Source organism: Bufo gargarizans, chromosome 4 (genome assembly GCF_014858855.1).
Source record: "Bufo gargarizans isolate SCDJY-AF-19 chromosome 4, ASM1485885v1, whole genome shotgun sequence".
NCBI classification, from domain to species: Eukaryota; Metazoa; Chordata; class Amphibia; order Anura; family Bufonidae; genus Bufo; species Bufo gargarizans.
The window spans coordinates 518,745,496-518,768,248 of NC_058083.1; the positions used below are offsets into that span (position 1 = coordinate 518,745,496).

Here is a 22,753-nt window from a genome sequence, read left to right on the forward strand (position 1 = left end):
TCGTCATCTCTGTCCCCCCCCAGCACACAGGTCGTCATCTCTGTCACCCACCCCAGCACACAGGTCGTCATCTCTGTCACCCCCCCCCCCCCCCAGCACACAGGTCGTCATCTCTGTCACCCCCACCCCCCCAGCACACAGGTCGTCATCTCTGTCCCCCCCCCAGCACACAGGTCGTCATCTCTGTCACCCCCCAGCACACAGGTCGTCATCTCTGTCACCCCCCCCCCCCCCCAGCACACAGGTCGTCATCTCTGTCACCCCCCCCCCCAGCACACAGGTCGTCATCTCTGTCCCCCCCCCCCCCCCAGCACACAGGTCGTCATCTCTGTCCCCCCCCAGCACACAGGTCGTCATCTCTGTCCCCCCCCAGCACACAGGTCGTCATCTCTGTCACCCCCCAGCACACAGGTCGTCATCTCTGTCACCCCCCCCCCCCCCCCACACACAGGTCGTCATCTCTGTCACCCCCCCCCCCCCCCCAGCACACAGGTCGTCATCTCTGTCACCCCCCCCCCAGCACACAGGTCGTCATCTCTGTCACCCCCCCCCCCAGCACACAGGTCGTCATCTCTGTCACCCCCCCCCCCCCCAGCACACAGGTCGTCATCTCTGTCACCCCCCCCCCCCAGCACACAGGTCGTCATCTCTGTCACCCCCCCCCCCCCAGCACACAGGTCGTCATCTCTGTCACCCCCCCCCCCCCCCAGCACACAGGTCGTCATCTCTGTCACCCCCCCCCCCCCCCCCAGCACACAGGTCGTCATCTCTGTCACCCCCCCCCCCCCCCCCCCAGCACACAGGTCGTCATCTCTGATCACCCCCACCCCCCCCCCCCCAGCACACAGGTCGTCATCTCTGTCACCCCCCCCCCCCAAAGCCACAGGTCGTCATCTCTGTCACCCCCCCCCCCCCCCAGCACACAGGTCGTCATCTCTGTCAACCCCCCCAGCACACAGGTCGTCATCTCTGTCACCCCCCCCCCCCCCCAGCACACAGGTCGTCATTCTCTGTCACCCCCCCCCCCCCCCCAGCACACAGGTCGTCATCTCTGTCACCCCCCCCCCCCCCCCCCAGCACCACAGGTCGTCATCTCTGTCACCCCCCCCCCCCCAGCACACAGGTCGTCATCTCTGTCACCCCCCCCCCCCCCCCAGCACACAGGTCGTCATCTCTGTCACCCCCCCCCCCCCCCCAGCACACAGGTCGTCATCTCTGTCACCCCCCCCCCCCCCCAGCACACAGGTCGTCATCTCTGTCACCCCCCCCCCCCCCCCCCCAGCACACAGGTCGTCATCTCTGTCACCCCCCCCCCCCCCCCCCCCCAGCACACAGGTCGTCATCTCTGTCACCCCCCCCCCCCCCCCCCAGCACACAGGTCGTCATCTCTGTCACCCCCCCCCCCCCCCCCCAGCACACAGGTCGTCATCTCTGTCACCCCCCCCCAGCACACAGGTCGTCATCTCTGTCACCCCCCCCCCCCCAGCACACAGGTCGTCATCTCTGTCCCCCCCCAGCACACAGGTCCCCTCATATATGAGGCTGAGCTCCATATATGCCGCCCCTCAGCCGCTCCCTACTCCAGGACTCCCCCCCCCCTATTCGTGCACAAACAGCCCCTCCCACAAGCTCCTGCAGTCCGGGTTTGCCAGCACTTCCCACAGTTGGTCATGTGACCACGAAGGAGCATGTGACCAGTGACGTCACAGACCTCCTTCTGACAACTCCATTATGGCTCAGGTTGGCTTCGCTGCTGTTTTGAGGCTGACAAATGTTGCGAGGCCTAGTCGGTTCCTGAATGCACGGAGAGCCCCTCCAGGCCCCAGCGTCCCTGCCCGCACTGCGGTGTCTACAAGCACCGGCGCCATTCAGCCCAAACCGGATAAGGTAAGCTGTTCAGTCTTGTCAGGGCCAGCAGCTCCCAGCATGCAGTGCGCACCTGCTCTTCTCATAACTCCCATAGCAATGAATGGAGCATGCTGGGGATTGTAGTTTCACAACAGCTGAAGTGGCGGACATTGCTGACCTCTGGTCTAAGGCTACATTCACACTAGCGTTATTCTTTTCCGGTATTTAGTTCCGTCCTAGGGGCTCAATACCGGAAAAAAAACTGATCAGTTTTATCCTAATGCGTTCTGAATGGAGAGCAATCCTTCCAGGATGCATCAGTTCAGTCCCTCTTACGTTTTTGGGCCGGAAAAAATACCGCAGCATGCTGCAGTTTTCTCTCCTCCGGCCAAAAATACTGAACACTTGCCGGAATGCCGGATCCGGCATTCATTTCCATTGAAGTGTATAAGTGCTGGATCCAGCATTAAGTGTTCTGGCAAAACGGATCCGGTTTTCCGGTATTTCAATGCATTTGTCAAACGGATTTGTCTAACAAATGCCATCAGTTTGCGTCCGGATTGCCAGATCCAGCAGACAGTTCCGGATGCAAACTGATGGCATTTGTCAGACGGATGCGGATCCGTCTGACAAATGCGTTGAAATACCGTATCCGTCTCTCCGGTGTCATCCTGAAAAACAGATCCGGTATTCATTTTATTAATTTTTTTAAAGGTCTGCGCAGACCAGAAAGCCGAATCCGTTTTGCCGGAACACTTAATGCCAGATCTGGCACTAATACACTTCAATGTAAATGAATGCCGGATCCGGTATTCCAGCAAGTGTTCAGTATTTTTGGCCGGAGAGAAAACAGCAGCGTGCTGCGCTATTTTCTCTGGCCCAAAAACGTAAGAGGGACTGAACTGATGCATCCTGATCGGATTGCTCTCCATTCACAATGCATGGGGATAAAACTGATCCGTTTTTTTCCGGTATTGAGCCCCTAGGACGGAACTCAGTACCGGAAAGAATAACGCTAGTGTGAAAGTCCCCTTATTAGAATAAATCAGTCACTTGAACATTTGGGGGCCCCCAGGATCTAGCTGAGAACTTCTAGAATCCGAATTAAAAGGTTTTTCCAGGAGTCGTATTCATTAATCAATATCTGACTAGTGGGGCTCGGACTCCAGGTTCCCCCCCCCCCCCCCCCCCCCCGTTTGGAGGGATCTTCATACTACACAAAGCACAGTGGTATACATTTAGGGTCAATTCACATGTCCGCATGAATGGGTTCGCATCCGTTCCACAATTTTGCGGAACGGGTACGGACCCATTCATTTAAATAAGGACCGCAAAAGATGCTGTCTGCATCCGTAGTTCCGCTCCGTGGCCCCTGCAAAAAAGATAGAGCACGTCCATTTCTTGTCCGCAGCCAGAGACAAGAATAGGCATTTCTATCATAGTGCCAGCCATGTGCGGTCCGCAAAATGCAAAACGCACATGACCATTGTCCGTGTTTTGCGTATCCACAGTTTGCGGACCGCAAAACACGTGTGAATGGACCCTCAATGGGACTGAGCTGCCTAAAGGCCATGTGACCTATGAACTTGATGGGGAAAAAACACAATGAAACAGCGCTCTGCAGCCCAAATAAAAGTACACTAATGCCGCCATAATGATACGTGTTATAATGTTAATCCTACGCTTATTTTGTAAGTTTGAGATTCTTGGCAAATACATTTTGTACAAAATAATTTGGGCCCGTCTGCCAAACGTCAAGGCGATCTCTGTAAGGCTGGAACCTAACACTAAATACTACCTGTTATGTGCCATAATGGCCGCCATAAAATTCAGGGAGTGCAGGTACCAACATGCATGCTGAGCCCACTCGTTACCTCTCCTGGTGCCAGACGGATTTAGTGTTAGGTTCCCGTCTTACAGAGATCGCCTTGACGTTTGGCAGACGGGCCCAAATAATTTTGTACAAAATGTATTTGCCAAGAATCTCAAATTTACAAAATAGGCAGGATTAGTGGCAGAATGTTTTCTATAATTATGGCATTACTGTACTTTGTGTTTGCAGCGCGCTGTTGCATTGTTTTTTTTTTTTCTTCGTGTTTCTAGCCATGGCAGCACGCACCTGCGCATTGGGATGTGCTGACTGACCCCCTTTTTCTTTGCACTATGAACTTGACGTTACAGTCCATGGAACTGTCTGTGGGGTACGTTCCCCTTACCAATCAGATGATTGATGATAGGTAATCAATATATATCCCCTGGAAAACCACTTTAACCCTTTCCAGACCTCCCCTGTACATGTAGGGCGAAGTCCAGTATTAATAGATGGTGCCCACCTGCGACTGGGTTTCTGACGTTTTACACAGCAGAGGCCTGGGGCTAGTGGCCACGGCATCTGGGAGTGCCCCCCGGCTGAGGTTAGTTAGGCGACCCATACTAGTTATAGGCCTGTCCAAGGCTCCCAGGTCAGTTACTAGTATATTCCAATGCCGGCCTGCAGGTGGCAGCACTGCATTGGAATGTACTGAATCTTGTATTCCGGAATGCATAGATATTCATTACAGGATACAAGAGGCAATCTAATGATTGCAACCGAAAAAAGGTCTTCTTTGATAATGCTGCATGACCTCCTTCCCATTGGAAACATTTGCTCTTGATCTAGTATGGCTTCTTTCAGGATGGTGGCCATGTTCCGGACATAGGCCCCCTCATCCATTACTGACTGGGGGATTCAGATACTTCATTTTTCCTTTTGTTTCTGAAATAAAAGGGTGTCCTGCGACTTTTGACTCTCCTTGTAGAATAGACGCTTGATCGGACTGTACTCTGTCCCTAAGATGGTTTTCTGTCGGACTCTGCACAGACTCATTCCCAGCCCAACACAGAATGCCGCTCGGCTGGTTTTCCAGGGGCCCCTCCCTGCCTGCTGCAGCATGGTTTGGCTCGGGCTACTTTCACACTCGCGTTTTCGTTTTCTGGTATTGAGATCCGTCATAGGGGCTCAATACTGGGAAAAAAAATGCTTCAGTTTTGTCCTAATTCATTGTGAATAGGGACAAAACGTAACTGAACAGAACAGAGTTCACCAAGATGTATTCTGTTGCGTTCCCATAACGGAGAGTAAACCGCAACATGCTGTAGTTTGCGTTCCGTCCTGGGATGCGGAGCAAGACTGATCCGGCATGACCCCCAATGCAAGTCAATGGGGACGGATCCGTTTTCTCTGACCCGATAGAAGACGGATCCGTCCTCCATTGACTTTCAATAGAGTTAATAGGTATTCCCATCTCATTGTCTGATCGCTAGGCTATGCCCTCATTGTCTGATAGGTGCGGGTCTTACCGCTGTGGTCGGCACCTACAATGAGAACGGAGTTGGGAAATGAACGTAGGGCACGCCGCGCATGCACAGCCGCCTTCTATTCATTTCTATGGGGCCGCCGAAAATAGCTGAGCGCTGGCTCGGCTGTTGCCGTCTGTCCAATAGAAATGAACGGGAGCAATGGTTGCGCATGCGCAGTGCGCTCCCATTCACTTCTATGGGAGCAGCGCTTGGTGGTGGGGTCCTGCAGCCACAGCGCTCCCCGCTTCGTTCTCGTTGTAGGTACGGGCCCGCACCTATCAGACAATGGGGGCATATCCTAGTGATATGCCCCCATTGTGTGGCAGCTCGATATAGTTATAAAATATATATTTATTTGTAAATGTAGTCATAAATATAGTATATACAAAAATAGCTGATCAACTATAAACTAATATCAGTTAAAAATGCACAAAATATACAAAACTTACAAATGAAATAAAGATACAATTAAATTAATAAAAAAAAATAGCCCAAAAAGAATCCAGCAATTGGTGTATTCTCTGTCCACATATAGTTCTTATCAGGTCTGGGGTTTATAGTATTTTTTGAAGCTGGGTTATCCCCAAATAATCCATTTGAGACCTGCGCAGTGTCAGTTGTAATCCTGTTAATAGTAATCAAACTGGTATATTGGTAATCCTGTGGTGACTACAGCAGAGCAGTCGCCGCTGCACCAGGCTCATAAAGTGCGATGTAGAAATGACCGTTACCGGTATATCTCTCGATTATGGTTACATACAGATCGTCGCTATGATCATGAGGTAATAGCCGGTCCGGTGCGGTAGGAATGGCTGATCCAATACAGTATAACAAAATAGCAGCAAGCAATACAGTCAGAGACGGTACGGTACCAATCCAGAGACTAGCCGTATGACTGTCTCGCTGGTAAGTAGATGGATCAGCTGAGTTTATCTCCTCCTTATGTAGCCGGCAAATATTAGATATTCGTATAAAGGCTGTTTTCATTAACCCCTTAAGGATCCAGGGATTTTCCATTTTTGCGTTTTCGTTTTTCACTCCCCCGCCTTCCCATAGTCCTAACTTTTTTATTTTTCCATTCACATAGCCTTGTGGGGGCTTATTTTTTGCGGGACAAGTTGTACTTTCTAATGGCACCATTTACGGTTGCATACCATGTAGTAGGGAGCGGAGAAAAATATCCAAATGGGGTAGAATTGGGAAAAAACGCAATTCTGATAAAGGTTTTTAGATTTTTTTTTTTTTTTTTATATTTTTTTTTACACTGTACACTATGTGGTAATATTGACCTGTTATCTTCATTCTCCAGGTCAGTACGGTTCCAACGATACCACACTTGTATAATTTTTTTTGCTTTTTAATACTGAAAAAAATTAAAACCTTTGAGGGAATTTTTTTCTTTTTCATAACCGTATTCTGACCCCTATAACTTTTTAGTAGCTATGTGTACGGGCTAATTTTTTGCAGGACGATCTGTTCTTTTCAGTGATATCAATTTTAAGTGTGTGCGACTTTTTTATCACTTTTTATAAAAAAATTATTTGGTAGTTGAAGTGACAAAAAAATGGCACATTTTTTTTTTTTTTCCTGCTACACCATTGTTTTATTTATTTTAATAGTATGGGCATTTTCACACACGGCGATGCCCATGATGTTTTTTTTTTTTTATTGTTTATTTTTTTATTTTAAGGAAACAAGGGTGATTTGAACTTTTAGGGTTGTTTTATTTTTTTTATATTTGTAAAATATAAAATTTGCTTTCCCATAGTGTTCAGTGATGGCTAAATAGCCATCATTGAAGACTTCATTTGCACTATATCAATACAAGGCTGCCACCTAGTGGCCTGTATTGATATATACATCTAATAGACTCTGAAGCCGGCTTGAGGCTTCGGTCAATTAGATCGAGGTAAAAGGTCCCCTGATCTCAGCCGGGGAACGCTGTTGTCGGACCGGAACCGCGCGACTTCCGGTCTGCGCAGATGCCGTGGTCACATTTGACCACGGCATCTGAAAGGTAAGATGTATGCGATCAGCCTTATGTCTCTGCTATTTAAGCGGGCGCCATGTTTAGGGATCGGACCCAGCTACGTCATGGGTCTTTAAGGGGTTAAAGCCTATCGTGGTCTCCCATTGCCCGATACCTGCTTGTGTAAGCACGCTGACTCTATAAGTGGCGTCCCACGTGGTCACGCTTTGGTGCTCAGGTAGTGGATTGTGTTCACTCGGAAATCCAGTATCGATGCAATAAATTTTCAAAAGGGGGACCGAGCCTTCGTACTATTGGAATAATGAGGATCGCGATCAAGGTCTATTCACTGCACACAAAATACCAGACGTGTTTCGGAACTGCATGTTCCTTCATCAGTGCGCAGGTCTCAAATGGATTATTTGGGAATAACCCAGAATCAAAAAAATACTATAAACCCCAGACTTGATAAGAACTATATACGGACAGATAATAAACCAATTGCTGGATTATTTTTTTTTGGGCTATTTTTTAAAATACATTTTAGGCTACTTTCACACTGGCGTTTTGAATTCCGTTTGTGAGATCCGTTTCAGGGCTCTCACAAATGGTTCAAAACGGATCAGTTCAGCCCCAATGCATTCTGAATGTATAAGGATCCGCTCAGAATGCATCAGTTTGCCTCCGCTCCGCCTCCATTCCGCCCTGGAGGCTGCTTGCAGCGTTTTGGTGTCCGCCTGGCGGTGCGGAGCCAAACGGATCCGTCCTGACTTACAATGTAAGTCAATGGGGACGGATCCGTTTTCACTGACACAATATGGTGCAATTGAAAACGGATCCGTCCCCTATTGACTTTCAATGCAAGTCAGGACGGATCCGTTTGGACTTAGACTTTAAAAAAAAAAGAATAATGCAAACAGATACAAGCGTTTGCATTATAGGTGCGGATCCGTCTGTGCAGGTACCAGACGGATCTGCATCTAATGCAGGTGTGAAAGTAGCCTTATCTTTATTTTATTTGCAAGTTTTGAATATTTTGTGTATTTTTAACTGATATTAGTTTATAGTTGATCAACAATTTTTTTTTTAAATACTATATTTGTGTCTACATTTACTAATATCTATTTTATAACTATATCGAGCTGCCACACAACTATCAGATATTTGAGTGCCACCCAAACAGTGTCTATTTTAATCCATTATACGGTGGGCGTGCCGTACGGGTTGTGCACCGATCCATTGTTATTTGAGTGGGTAAAAATGGCTGAGTCTTATAAAGTGAAAGTTGGACCGACTATACGAACAGAGAGAGCCCATAAAGGCTTTCTTGATGATCCAAGTACTCCCCTGTGTAACTTCGATGTCAGCTAGTGGCAGGTCATGCGTGACACCTGCCGTTTGCTCAGGCCCTTTGAGGAGGCCACGTTATTTGTCAGTCGTCAGGACTATGGGATGAACAACGTCATTCCACTGATTCATGTCCTGGAACAGATGCTGGTAAATCTGGCTGGTTAGGGGACTGGAGACGTGGCGCCTAGATCTCATGGCCACATAAACCCTGTGGGGGCTGAACTGGAGGAGGAGGACATTGGAGCACAAGCAATGTGTAGAGAAATGGGTGGTTTTTCTACATAGGTGACAGGAGAGTAGGAGCAGCCAGAGGAGCAAGAGGGAGATGAGGAAGACAAGGCAGAGGACCCAGACACACTGTGGCAGTATGTAGTGGACATGGAGGCAGGGAGTCCTTCCGAGTCACTTGCACAAATGGCTCAATGCATGCTCGCTTGCGTAGTGACTGCCGAATTGTCACCATTCGGAAGAGGGATGACTTCTGGCTCCTCCTTGTTGGACCCTTGCTACCGGTCCAAAATAGGGGCCTTTTTTACACCCACCGAGAGGGAGGACAAACTGAAATGCTATAGAGACATTCTATGTAGTCAGTTAGCCGCTTCCTATCTGCGCCATCGTCCATCCTCTCGCAGGTCTCACCGGGGGGGACCATCCGTGCTCACGTTTCTCTGCCATGGCTGCTGTGGCAGGAAGGGGGGGGGGGGGTAGGAGCAGTTCCAGCAGCTACTAGGCAGCCAAACTGGATTTGTGGCCGCAACTGGCAGAATTTGCCCTGGAAAAGCTGTCCTGCCCGCCAGTAGTGTGGCATCACAGCGGGTGTTTAGTGCGGCGAGGGCCAGAGTTATCCCAAGAATAACTCGCCTGTCCACCCAAAATGTGGATAGACTGACCTTTGTCAGGATGAATCAGGCGTGTATCAGCCAGGATTTCCACCCACCAATGCCTGATGCATCAGACTAGATCATCCATGGTGCCACACCAACACTTTGACAAAAGAGACAGTTTCCTCTGGCTACCTGCCTCAGCTACTCTTCTGATGCTGCCACCCGCCTGATGCCATACATCTGATGCCAAGTGATCCTTCTTTCACCCACCATCTTCAGCTGGTACTGGTATTGCCACCCACCTCCCCACTTTGTCACCTTGCCACTCTGTGGTCTCCTGATGCTGCTGCCACCTCCACACTGTCATTGAGCCACTCTGTGGTCTCCTCATGCTGCTTCTACCTCACCACTATGTCATAGGGCAGTGATGGTGAACCTTTTAGAGACAGAGTGCCCAAAACTGCAACCAAATACCCACTTATTTATCGCAAAGTGCCGACATGGCAATTTAACCTAAATACCAATATAATATATCTTTCATGTCCTTTATCAATTATCTATAATAGATTAATAGCCTACATTTAATGCGCTGCCTGTGCAGGCAGGCTGGCTGGCAGCGTAACGTCACTCGCTTCATCACATGCTTGCTTCACTAATAATGTGGGAGAAGCATGCGCGTGACAGGTCAGCCTGCCTGCTATGGGAATTTCATAATGAGTACTACGTGGATTGCGCTACTGCTGCAGAGGATTGCTATACCTTTACAAAGCTTTACCCATGACGTCACTTTACATATGAATACTGCTGTGAGCGGGGCCCAGTGTAATAGAGTACAGTGACTGCACCGGGCCCCGCCGTGATTTCAACACCAGTTGCCGGCCTCCAGCCCCTCCTCTCTCCCCGCTAATACATCACTGTGCAGCATCGTGGCCGGTGATGTATCGGTGTTAGCAGAGTAAAAATGGCAGCATTTGCCCCATAAGACGCACTGCCATTTCCCCCCCCACTTTTAGGGGGGGAGGGGGGGGGTGCGTCCTATAGAGCGAAAAATACGGTATATAGTTGCTTGCTGTCTCCAGTGGAGGCAGGGCAGGACTGGGAACTTAAAGGCTATGTACACCTTTTGCGGGCACTTTTTTTTTAATTTATTATTGCATTGTACTTATTTTGAGGCTTCATTTTTTGTTTTTTATTGGTCGTTATTCAAAATATGGAATCCTTTTTTGTGTACATAACTAAGATGCTGTACTATCTAACTGTGGATTGTCTTTTGTCATCTGGGGAGCAGACAAGCTCCTTATCTCCGCTCTCTGATATAAACTCATTACAGCTCAGTTCTTATCTTACTGATAAGAATGTGGCTTAAATAAGTGTTTATGACCTCTTAGTTGTTTAGAGATTAATGGTTATTAGATGACAGTGTAACGCCCTGCAAGGGGGCATCACCCCTCTTTTCACCCCATCACTATCCTTAATGGTGTACCTTGTGCCATCCTGCATACTTATTGCCATGCCCTGCAAAATATGTATATCTATTTCCTTGCAAATGTTATGTTAACATGTAATGTGCCTGGTTTACCAGCAGATGGTGGCAATCTTGGCAGAGCTAGTTTCCCTGGAGTGGAACCTTCTAGTCCATTCCAGCCCTCTCTGGAGAGGGAGGAGTTCAGTGTTAAAGTTGGTCAGTCTAACCTACCCCATCTTGGTGAGAGATTATGTCTATCTCACCCCCAGTTTGGGGAAGCTGCAGGCCCTCGTCCCGGTTGGACGAGCCTGCAGAAGTTAGTTTTAAGAGTACCCCTGCAAGGGGAAGTCTGTGTTCCAGCCAGCAGAGCCTGATAGTCAGACTACGGAAAGCTAAGTTGCCTACAGCCGAAAGGAAAAGTTCCTAACAAATCTAGCCAGCATAGCATATCAGAGCTGAAAGAGTACAGATGTAGCAGAACTTAGTGTTTGCCTGCCAGAACTTCATGCTAAAACCTGCTGATAACCAAGATAAAGTTGGAAGATTGTTTCCTGATAAAAGTTTATTCAAGTAAAGCTGTTAACTACTTCAATTCAAGTCTGGACTCAATTTATTCTACCAATTCTTGAACTCTTAACCCTATTATCACGCTTGGGGTTCCGGGTATGCAGGTAGGAGCACCATGCAAAAGCCACAACACCTAGAGAGACACTATAGGCAACCACCACACCACTGTGGCATTCCTACACTGGGTTCCACCATCACCTTCTACATGGGGGGACCTAGTCCCTCGTTCCTGAAATGCAACTGGCATCATGACAAAAACTCTAGAAATTCACATAACCTGTAGAAGAGACCCCTGGCATGGGATCGGCCTGCTGCAATAGCACAAAGTGAAAGTACCAGTCGCACAGTTAGAAAAAGTTAACCCTATGTGACAGTAGTGGCTCAATATTTTTAACCACTTTGCATCCGGGCCATTTGCCCCCTTCCTGACCAGGCCTAATTTTGCAAAACTGACATATCTCACTTTATGTGGTAATAACTTTGGAACGCCTTTACAATCCAAGTCATTCAGAGATTTTCTCGTGACACATTGTACTTCATGATGGTCATAAATTTGTGGGGCCTACATAGTGGATACCCCCATAAATGACCCCATTGTAGAAACTACACCCCTCAAGTTGCTTAAAACCGATTTTACAAACTTTGTTAACCCTCTAGGCGTTCCACAAGAATTAAAGGAAAATGGAGATCACACTTTTAAATTTCACTTTTTGGGCAGATTTTCCATTTTAATCAAATTTTTTCTTTAACACATCGATGGTTAACAGCCAAACAAAACTCAATATTTATTACCCAGATTCTGCGGTTTATAGAAACACCCCACATGTGGTCATAAACTGCTGTATGGGCACACGGCAGGGCGCAGAAGAAAAGGAACTCCACATGGTTTTTAGATGCCATGTCCCATTTGAAGCCCCCCTGATGCACCCTTACAGAAGAAACTCCCAAGAAGTGATCCCATTTTGGAAACTAGGGGATAAGATGCCAGTTTTATTGGTACTATTTTTGGGTACATATATATTTTTTGATCATTCATTATAACACTTTATGGGACAAGGTGACCAAAAAAATTGGTTGTTTTAGCACATTTTTTATTTTTTTATTTTTACAGCATTCACCTGAGGGGTTCAGTCAAGTGGTCAAGTGACATTTTTATAGAGCAGATTGTTACGGACGTGGCAATACCTAATATGTATACTTTTTCTTATTTATTAAAGTTTTACACAATAATAGCATTTTTGAAACAAAAAAATTATGTTTTAATGTGTCTGTTCTGAGAGCTATATATTTTTTATTTTTTTTTTAGAGATTTTCTTATGTAGGGGCTCATTTTTTGCGGGATGAGGTGACTGTTTATTGGTACCATTTTGTGGGACATACACCTTTTTGATCACTTGGTGTTGCATTTTTTGTGATGTAAGGTGACAAAAATGGCTTTTTTGACAGTTCTTTTTATTTTTTTTATGGTGGACTGGGTCGATTATGTGATATATTTATAGACGCGTCAATACCAAATATGTCTATTTTATTTTTTCTATTTTTAACTTTTTTTTTTTTACATGTGAAACCTTTTTTTTTCTTATTTTTTTTTTACACTTTTCGTCCCCCATAAGGTCATACAAGACCTCTGGGGGACATTTACTTCATTTTTTTTTTTTTTTTTTTTTTTACTGTTGATTTCTCCTGTAACCGGGGGCTGACATAGTAGCTCCAGTTACAGGAGAAATGCACCCCCCCCCCCCAGGCAGGGTCAGCAATACCACAGTGCAAAATATCGTCCCAGCAGAACCAAATACCACAGTGCAGCATAATATACTCCCGCAAGAGCTGTCCCTCTGTGGTGGCCGTCAATAGCTACGATTTTCTGTTCTCCATCCTCCTGTTGATAAAGATATGGAGATTGGGGCTTAGAAGATGAGATGCCGGCTACAGCAGTAGAATTCAGGAGGGCATGTGGAGCTCCGTACAGTATTAGAATGTATTGCCTCAGATGAGTTGAAGTTATTGCTTTGCGAAACTTCGTGCAATAACTTCATAAATTAATTTGACACTAGCGGCAAGGAACTCCGGCAGGCTGTTCCGGCGGGTGAACAGCCTGTCAGATCCGTGCTGCCGCTAGTGCACACATGCCCCCGGACTACTGCTGTGGCCCCATTCACTATAATGGGGGCGGGCCGGAGTTCCGGCGGCAGCACAGCAAACATGCCGAGAAGCGGCCGGAATAAAACTACGACATGGCTTGTGTAAATCCACCATTAGGCCAGTTCAGTCTAATAAAGATGGTGCAGATCTTTAGCAGGACAGTCTCCGGGATTCCAATCGAGCTCACATCATGCTTTCGGTGAGTCATGCCGCGGTGGTAACTAGGTCCTGCAATTTAGTCCAGGTGTCAGCAGAATCATTCTTCGCACATGCTTACTGTTGTTTGGCCTGTTGATGGTCGTGAGCGGAAACGTCTCGAGAGTATGAAGAAGAGCACTGTGCCACGTGTGCTCACATATCAGCACCAGTACTGGAGTCCCAGTCTTTTGTTTTAATTAAAGGGGTTGTCCCTGTAAACTGGATAGAATAGCAAATTCATGTATACTCGCCCGTTTTGCATTGTACTATTTCCCAGTTGTTGGACCCGCACCAATCAGATACTAATGACCTATCCAGAAGATGGGTCATCAGTAAAAAAAAAACAGAATTGAGCTGCTCTTTGCAGTAGGGATTGGTATTGGTGTATGTAGATGCTATGTAAATGTAGGAAAATAATCAAATTATTATTTTTTTCTTTCTGCAGATTAGCTTTGGCTTACTGAGAGTGTTCAGTGTTGTGATCCCATTCTTGTATGTTGGAACGCTAATCAGCAAGAACTTTGCAGCCCTACTTGAAGAACATGACATTTTTGTTCCAGAGGATGATGATGACGACGATTGAGGTATTCATGAATATTCAGAATATAGTCTGCTGAATGTTTAGAAGACTAGCTAATTTGTGTTTCACAAACATGTGAAATTGTGTAAGGGGTTAATAAACTGTGGAAAGGAGAAATGCGCAAGCCAGCTAACACGGAGAGACTTTCTACCAGACACGCTGGCCTCCTGTTTGGTTTAGCTCTGCTGTTTGTGTCTGCAGATTTGTTTGTCTGAAAAAATTGCTCATCGTTCCCATGAAACTCTCTACAAGTCTGTGGACAGCTATTATAGCAATTTTAGATTCTAGATCAGCTAGAAACTATGTATAAGGAGAGCAGCCAATGCCCCTGGTTGTCTACAGATACGAACCAGGGCTTAGTAGGAGAGACAGTACTAGACTGTATGAGTGACCAGATGGGGATATTGAGACACAGACCTCAGGAAACTATCCCATTGACCAGGGAGCCACCAGCCTTCTGAGAGAGGGACAGGTAGTTGCATTAAAGGATAACTGTCATATTTTCATAAAAAAATTAATTTTAGCATATGTTACTGCTGCAGCAGCATTATGCATAAAGCGATCTGTAGTTTCTTCATTTACCACTGTTTTCCTTGAGTTTTCCCCTTAATTACGGCTGTTTTGAATCCTACTTTATGAGGATCTTCTCAAGATGGCTCCTCTGCCAGCTCTCTGAGGCCAAAACTGCTTTCCCTCAGGTCACATACACACTTGCTGTAGCCAGCAGCTCCCTGCCAGCCAATCAGATTGGATTACTGAGAGACACGCCTCCTCACTCTGAAGCCTCATGCAGTGTGAAGGACCGCCCCTCTGTCTTCTTAGCCGGAGACAGATGAGCCCTAGTGACAGTCTTTTAAAGGGAGCAGTGGGAAGGGACAGAGGACATTAATGAAAGCTGTTATTATAAGGTAATTACAGATGTTTTGGCAATCGCTGACAGACTAACTCAGGTATACATGCCTAGCTCTAATAGACTAGAAAAAAATAAAAACTGACCGTTATCCTTTAAACAAAGGCATATACCTGGTTTGGTGACTGTACATAACCAACTAGATTGTGTAGTAATGTAAAAACTTAGTGTGAAACAGTAAAAATGTGTGGGAGTGCAGATAATATAAAGATATATAGCCTATCTGACAACAGATGCCAGGAAAAAAATGGACATCGAAATGAAAATGGTTATAGTGATTAGAGATGAGCGAATTTCTCAAAAAAGACACGACCGCTAGATGACGCCGGGAGCTCGGGCCTCTCGCTGCGACTCCTGCTGCCACGGCCCCTTACTCTGCTGCGACCCGTGCCTGCGCCAGAAACATTTAGGCCTCGGTCACTCCCCTGTGCAGGGCCTGGCACTTCTCTGTCTGACATACTGCTAGATCAGATAAATAAAAAGGAGATTAAAACACCCCAAAAAAGTCTGTCATTTTCTCACTTCACACAACGGCAAATACTTTTTTTTGTGCCACTAATACATGCAAAAAAGGGCTTTAGAACATGTAACTGCACCGCTGAACGGCAAATAGGCCCTTATTTTTTTCCACTTATACACTCCACAAAAGGCTTTAGAACATATAACTGCACCGCTGAACGGCAATTATATTTTTCCTTTTGTCCTATGACGGCTCCGGGAGAGAGGATCCTCCGCCCAGGACAGGAAACCCACAGATATTTAGGAAGGAGGGTCCTCTCCATTACTCAGTGGTTTTCCTGTCCTAGGAGAGGATTCCTCTGACACTAGGCTGCGCAGTAGAGCAGCCGCGTATTGGTAAACGGCAAATCCCGATATCGTATCGTACAAAAGTATTAATTGGGTATCAGTAATTTGATGCCCACTGCAACCCTAGTACTGACTGAGTCTGCCCCTAAAGGCTTTCCGTCATAGAATTACTTTATGGTGCATGGTGACGGAATCCATAACGCAATTCACCTTTTACCAGTAAACGAAGCGTGAACGAATTTCAAAATATGAAATTTGCTCGTCTCTAGTTGTAATGTCCACTGTGTGCCATTATATGCCGTGCAGGCTGGCTGTAGATACCTGTGGGTGTGAGCTGTGCCTCTGTGACCTGTACCTCTCCCCTGTCTGTAGCTGTATTGCATGTCTGTTCACCATTATTGCAGTGTTAGATGGTCGCTGAATACTGGAGGATTTGTAGCTTGGGGTCATTCCTCAGTATGGCAGTGCGCATTCACTTCGGTCTGTGCGTAATGGCAGCGATTGCTTGTGTTTGTGAATTCCACCTCAGTCTGGTTTTCATGGGATTAATTCACTCCTTGTCTAATTCTGCACCTGTAGCTATGCAGTGAGCCCCTCCAAATCATTTTATAACGGAATTGTTAACTTAAAAATGTTGGTTTTGAAAATTTGTTTCTAGAAGCCTTCACATCCTAAAAAAATTTAAGTAGACATGTGGTAAATGTTGATTAATAACTATTTCATGAGGTATCACTATCTGTTTTAAAGCAAAGTAAAATTAGAAAAATTGCTAATTTTTCAAAAAATTTCTGTAAATTTTGAATTATTTTCTTAAAAAAAGGGAAAAAAATTTACCCAAATTTACCGCTAACATGAAGTACAGTGTGTCACGAGAATTGGTTAGAGAAGTAAAAACATTCCAAAGATATTAGCACATAGAGACATGTCAGATTTGTAAAAATAGGCCTTGGCAGGAAGGTGAAAACTGGATCAGTCTTGAAGGGATTAACCCCTTTCTGACCGCCGCCGTACATGTACGGTGCTGCGGGCCGTGATTTAAGCCCCAGCACCGTACAGGTACGGCGTGCTGATCGTGCTCGTGCCCACCCAATCAGCGGCAGGTGTTCCGGATGTTTATGATCGTATCGTGGCTGCCTTCTATAGAACAGTGTTTCCCAACCAGTGTGCCTCCAGCTGTTGCAAAACTACAACTCCCAGCATGCCCAGACAGCCAAAGGCTGTCTGGGCATGCTGGGAGTTGTAGTTTTGCAACAGCTGGAGGCACACTGGTTGGGAAACACTGCTATAGAAGCTTGAGACCAATCCTCTGGATCTTACAGGCAAGCACGCGGTCAGTGAATTATGTATGGTACATGTATTGTAATGCATTGCAGAGGGGATTAGACCCCCAAAGGTTGAAGTCCCAGACTAGGACAAAACAAAAAAGTAAAAAAAAATACTTTTCAAAAAAAGTTTTACATAATAAAAAATTAAAGTTCCAAGTGAAAAGAAAAAAAAGCGCTCTTTTCCCATAATTAAGTTATATAAAATTGGGAAAAATAAAGAAAAGTGGACATATTAGGTATCAATGGGTCCGCAGAAAATCACGGAAAACGGAACAACAGACACGGAACACAACAACGGTCGTGTGCATGAGGCCTTAAAAGTAGAGAAACTCAAATTTAGAAAATTGTGAATTTTTCAAACTTTTTGGGTTTTTTTTTTTTACTTTTTTTTTACCACTGTCATGAAATACAATGTGTCACGAGAAAACAATCTCAGAATGGCTTGGATAAGTAAAAGTTTTCCAAAGTTTATTACCACATAAAGGGACATATGTCAGATTTGCAAAGAAAAAAAGGCCCGGGGTTAAATGGTCTGGCACCTTGAGGTTGACTTGCCGTACTCTTGTACTGTAGCTTAGTTCTATGTTCTGTGCATCGTAACGCATCATACAGTAAGTAGTTTACAAATAATTACATGCTCTCTTCTGGAAGTCATTAACAATGGTTTTCCTTTTCTTTACAGACACTGCACGAGGCAACTACATCCTAAAAGAAAACGCAATAAATCACAATCAAATATCTTGTCATGGATTATTTTGATGCAATGTACTACCATGTATAGTAATTAATAAATTGAGTTTAAATCAGAACATTGTTTTTTTAATGCAGGTGCATCAGAAACTGTAAAATAACTTTTGCATATAAAGTTCGTTTTAATGGTTTTCGATTTGACATACTGTATATACCGGTATATAAAATCTGAGCAGTTTACTTGCACAATAGAAAAGATGAAAGAATAAAGAAATAATGAGATTGAGTAACAATCTGCCTCTAATGTAAACAGAGGCAACAAAGCAAAATGAACCACCTAACTGTTTTGCCCCAGTCCAGCTCCAGCAGTGGGAAAACTGGCTAACTGGAGGGGGGAGGACTGTTTAGATGCTGCTATCTCCTGAATGGTAGCAGCTAGAAACATGTAATTCTAAGCTTTCAGACAATACCATAATGACATCGATATGTTCAGTACAGGGGAAGATATCGCTGATAGAAATTGGGATGCGGTGAATGCAGCTGAAAGTAAAATCGGGTTTTACCCACGATTATTCCCGACCCAATTTCTAACACTGATTCCTCCTCTATTGCCTGTTGTCTTTAGCTGTCATTTTGGTCTTGTATGGAATGTCAGCTTTCAAACAAGACCAGTTGCATGTTTCTAGCTGCTACCATTCAGGAGATATCAGCAGCGAAAGCAGCCCTCCCCCTCCAGTTTGCTACTTTTCCCACTGCCCGAGCTGCACAGTTAGATGGTTAAAATGACACCTATTATTTATTTAAAACTCATTATTTATAGATTCTTCTTTTGCTTTTTTTTTTTTTTTTTTGCTTTTTCTCATTCGGTAGTATTACACCATTGAAAATTAAATGCAAATCATTATTTTACTGCTGCTGCGAGGGAAAGATGTTACCTGCTAGCATAATAGTAGATGTAGAATTAGGGATGACAGCAGGATAACTCTTCAAAGGAGACAGCATGCTTATTAGTTTACATCCTTGCATATTTAGGAAAAACATGAGCGTTTACTGTCCAACCATGGACTTTCTTCAGACAGACACTGAAAATAATATACACAGATTATAGAAACAGAACATGGTATCCATGGCCTTCTATAATTACATGCACCAATATGCAGAGAATGTTTAGTGATGATACAAAAAAAACTATTAATGAAAATAAAAGAATACATAGTAATTAGGATTTCTTTAGTTATAAATAGATCATGTATTACTATAAGAATGCACTAAAGATCACCTTCAAATAACTAGGGCTATATAATACATACAGATAGTGAAAGAAATGGTTGTGAATGTGTGCTGCAATGTTTGACTTATGTTGGCAGATACAGTTCCTGATTGACTCTGTGGTTTCACCCACATATAGAAGTCCACACAAGCATTTGATAGAATATAGTATATGCCACGAATGTGGTATCCCATGTAAAGTATTTCTTAATCAGGGGGATGGTAGATTTTGTCACCTCGAAGTATATTAATAGACTAAATATTGGAAAATGCTTTGCTTTGGATTTCTAAGGAATTTTTGTAGTAAACATGTAGTTCCAGGACCCATATCGGCCCTTAAAATTCTGGGGACGGTAAAAAAACGGTTGAAATTCTTCTATCCGAGGATATGCTTTCCCTATAGGGGTCAATGACAGCACTAGATCTTATGTACAAGGTATGCAATTAGGTGGTAACAGTGGGTAAATGCAATGCTTCTACAGTTGTCTTTAGTATATTGTTCTAAGACCATGCGTGGATAGCCTCATTGGCAGAATTTGTTCTCCATTTCCGTAATTCTGTGTGATCTTAAGGTGGGGTCCTATCAGCCTCTTGACTCTCTAATACTGAGATATGGGAAGGGATCACTTAGCGGCCTCTGGATGGCAACTCTGAAAACGTTACAGGTTATTCTGGTCAGTTACTTTACTACTATTGTATTCTGAAAATTATTCTTATTCAAATCGTACTGTATGGAGAATTGGAGTTCCACCAGATGGCGTTAAAGCGCATCTGTCAGCATGAACAACCCTATTAAACCAGGCATATTGTCTTGTAGGGTTGATCATGTTGATTAAATTGATACCTGTCTTTTGTTTCTTGTATTGTATAAAGACCAGCTCTATTCCGGATTTGTAGATCAGAAGAAAAACCACTTTCACTTTTCAGTCGATACAGTCAATTACAGGTATGTGTTCAGAACCGCGGTCCACCCCTTCACTTCTCATCAAACCCTGAAAGGGGTGTCCGTGTTCTGTAGAAAAAAAAAAAAAACACTGTAAATCTGATAGTCCTCTATATATACATAAGATAAGCAAGTTTTAGGAAAAACAAATTACATTTACTCGCCTAGTTCTTTTCTGACCCTTTGTTTACATGCAGTTGCAGAGCTGCTGAGGAGTGTAACAAAAATCTCTGAGGTTTTCCTCATGGATATTTGTGGTTGTCAACAAAGACTGCCTTTCCCCTGCCCCTGCTCTGCAAAGGGAGTGAATACAATTGATGCCTTGTCTGCAGTTTGACAGCTGGGATACTCATGGTGTATGTGTGGAACTACAAGTCCCAGCTGTACAGTGACATTACTGATACACACAGGGTATTCCCCCTTACCTGTCCTTGTATAATGGTCTGCAGACACATCTTCAAAGCCAGCAGAAGAGCACAGGACTCCTCCAGTCTTTGTCAGCTCTATGCTTGCAAGGTGAGGAGGGAGGGAAGATTCCGTGCACAGCATTCTAGGGAGAAAAGTAAACCCTGCAGCTGCTCAGCACTTGAGGCAGAGTCACCAACCCTAAGTCTGTGCAGCTGATAATAGAAGGGGTTAAACTTTGTTGAAGAATCCAGTGGGAGGGCGATACACAGGGTAGACATCAGTCATAGGATCTCAATAGTGGGGGAAAACGCTTCCTGATGGATCCGTCCAATAGTGGGGGGGAAAAAAGCAAGATGGATTCGTCCTAACCCACAATGTAAGTCAATCGGGACGGATCCGTTTTCTCTAACACGATAGAAAACTGATCAGTCCCCCGTTGACTTTCATTGGAGTTCATGACTGATCCGTCTTGGCTATTTTAAAGATAATACAACCGGACATAATGGATGCAGACGGTTGTATTATCATGATGGTGTGAAAGTAGCCTAAGCCAGCAGATCGGTACTGCACAGCCGTCAGTGACGTGCCCAGAGGCAGATCTCTCTCTTTCAGCCCAGATTTGTGCATGGAATGTCGGTGATTTAACAAGTAGTCCTACGTATCTCTGATGACTTTATTTTGTTTTTGTTGTTTTCAATTTCCTTCCTAAAATTCAATGTGTTTTGGTGTGTACCCTCCTTCAGGGGCATACATAGAAATCATGGGGCCCCATAACAAAACTCAGAATTGTGCTGCCCTGAGTGACATGTCTGCCTGCTGGGAGACTCAGCAGCATGTTGTGTGTGTAGAACTACAAGTCCCAGATGTATAATGACACTGCTAAGGGAGTGGATACAAGAGCTGCCCCGAGTGACATGTCTGCCTGCTGGGAGACTCAGCAGCATGTTGTGTGTGTAGAACTACAAGTCCCAGCTGTATAATGACACTGCTAAGGGAGTGGATACAAGAGCTGCCCTGAGTGACATGTCTGCCTGCTGGGAGACTCAGCAGCATGTTGTGTGTGTAGAACTACAAGTCCCAGCTGTATAATGACACTGCTAAGGGAGTGGATACAAGAGCTGCCCTGAGTGACATGTCTGCCTGCTGGGAGACTCTGCAGCATGTTGTATGTGTAGGACTACAAGTCCCAGATGTATAATGACACTGCTAAGGGAGTGGATACAAGAGCTGCCCCGAGTGACATGTCTGCCTGCTGGGAGACTCAGCAGCATGTTGTGTGTGTAGAACTACAAGTCCCAGCTGTATAATGACACTGCTAAGGGAGTGGATACAAGAGCTGCCCTGAGTGACATGTCTGCCTGCTGGGAGACTCTGCAGCATGTTGTATGTGTAGGACTACAAGTACCAGCTGTACAATGACACTGCTAATACACACAGGATCTTCCCCCTACCTTCTTGTGCAATGTTCTCTCTAGTATATCAGCTCCAGTGCCCAGAAATGTCTCCTCACTGCCTGCAGAGCTGAAGGGGTTAAGAATCCTAGCAGAGAGTAGACGGCAGTGAAGGGGGCGTGGCCAGCACAGTGACGTCTCGTTTACAGGCTTGTAAAACGACCTTTATCAGAGCAGGCAGAGAAGCTGACATCACAGGTCATGTGACCCTCAGTGAAATCTGAGAAACCAGCCACCGGAGATAAAATGAGCTTATTGGAAAGCTGTTACATTTGCTTAGTTAGGAACATAGAAAGAACAAAAAAAAACTCGGACAACCCCTTTAAGTTTTATTTATTTTATGATAGGTGTAAATCAGAGGAGAGCCTATAGGGTTAATTACTGCAGCAGAACTGTCCACACTGGTCAATGTGACCCCTGGGACAGATCTTCTGCAGGTCCACAGCATTACACTGGGTTCACACCTGAGCGTTTTACAGCGCGTTCAAACGTGCTGTAAAACGCTCAACACATGAAAACCAATGCTTCCCTATAGGAATGGTTCACACTGGGGCGTTTTACAGCACGTACGATCGCGCTGTAAAACGCCCTACGCTCAAAAAAGTACATGAGCTTCTTTGGGGCGTCTTGTCGCGCGTTCCCGTACATAGAGATTTGGGAACACGCGA

At 45.2% G+C, this 22,753-nt stretch overlaps 1 protein-coding gene across 1 annotated transcript; it reads left to right on the forward strand.

The window, feature by feature from the left end:
* Positions 1-1,676: 1,676 nt before the first annotated feature.
* SMDT1 (single-pass membrane protein with aspartate rich tail 1) lies at positions 1,677-18,133 on the forward strand. The gene is made up of 3 exons (XM_044291758.1): positions 1,677-1,887; positions 14,148-14,286; positions 18,007-18,133. Exons 1-2 carry the CDS (start codon positions 1,732-1,734, stop codon positions 14,283-14,285), a joined length of 294 nt encoding a protein of 97 aa, XP_044147693.1. The 5' UTR covers positions 1,677-1,731; the 3' UTR covers position 14,286; positions 18,007-18,133.
* The last annotated feature ends 4,620 nt before the right edge of the window (positions 18,134-22,753 follow it).

Bases quoted from the DNA above. Each gene is read 5' to 3' on its own strand.
- SMDT1 (XM_044291758.1), top strand. From the start codon at position 1,732: ATGGCTCAGGTTGGCTTCGCTGCTGTTTTGAGGCTGACAAATGTTGCG. The intron at 1,888-14,147 runs GTAAGCTGTTCA...TTCTTTCTGCAG, and splicing joins TTCAGCCCAAACCGGATAAG to ATTAGCTTTGGCTTACTGAG.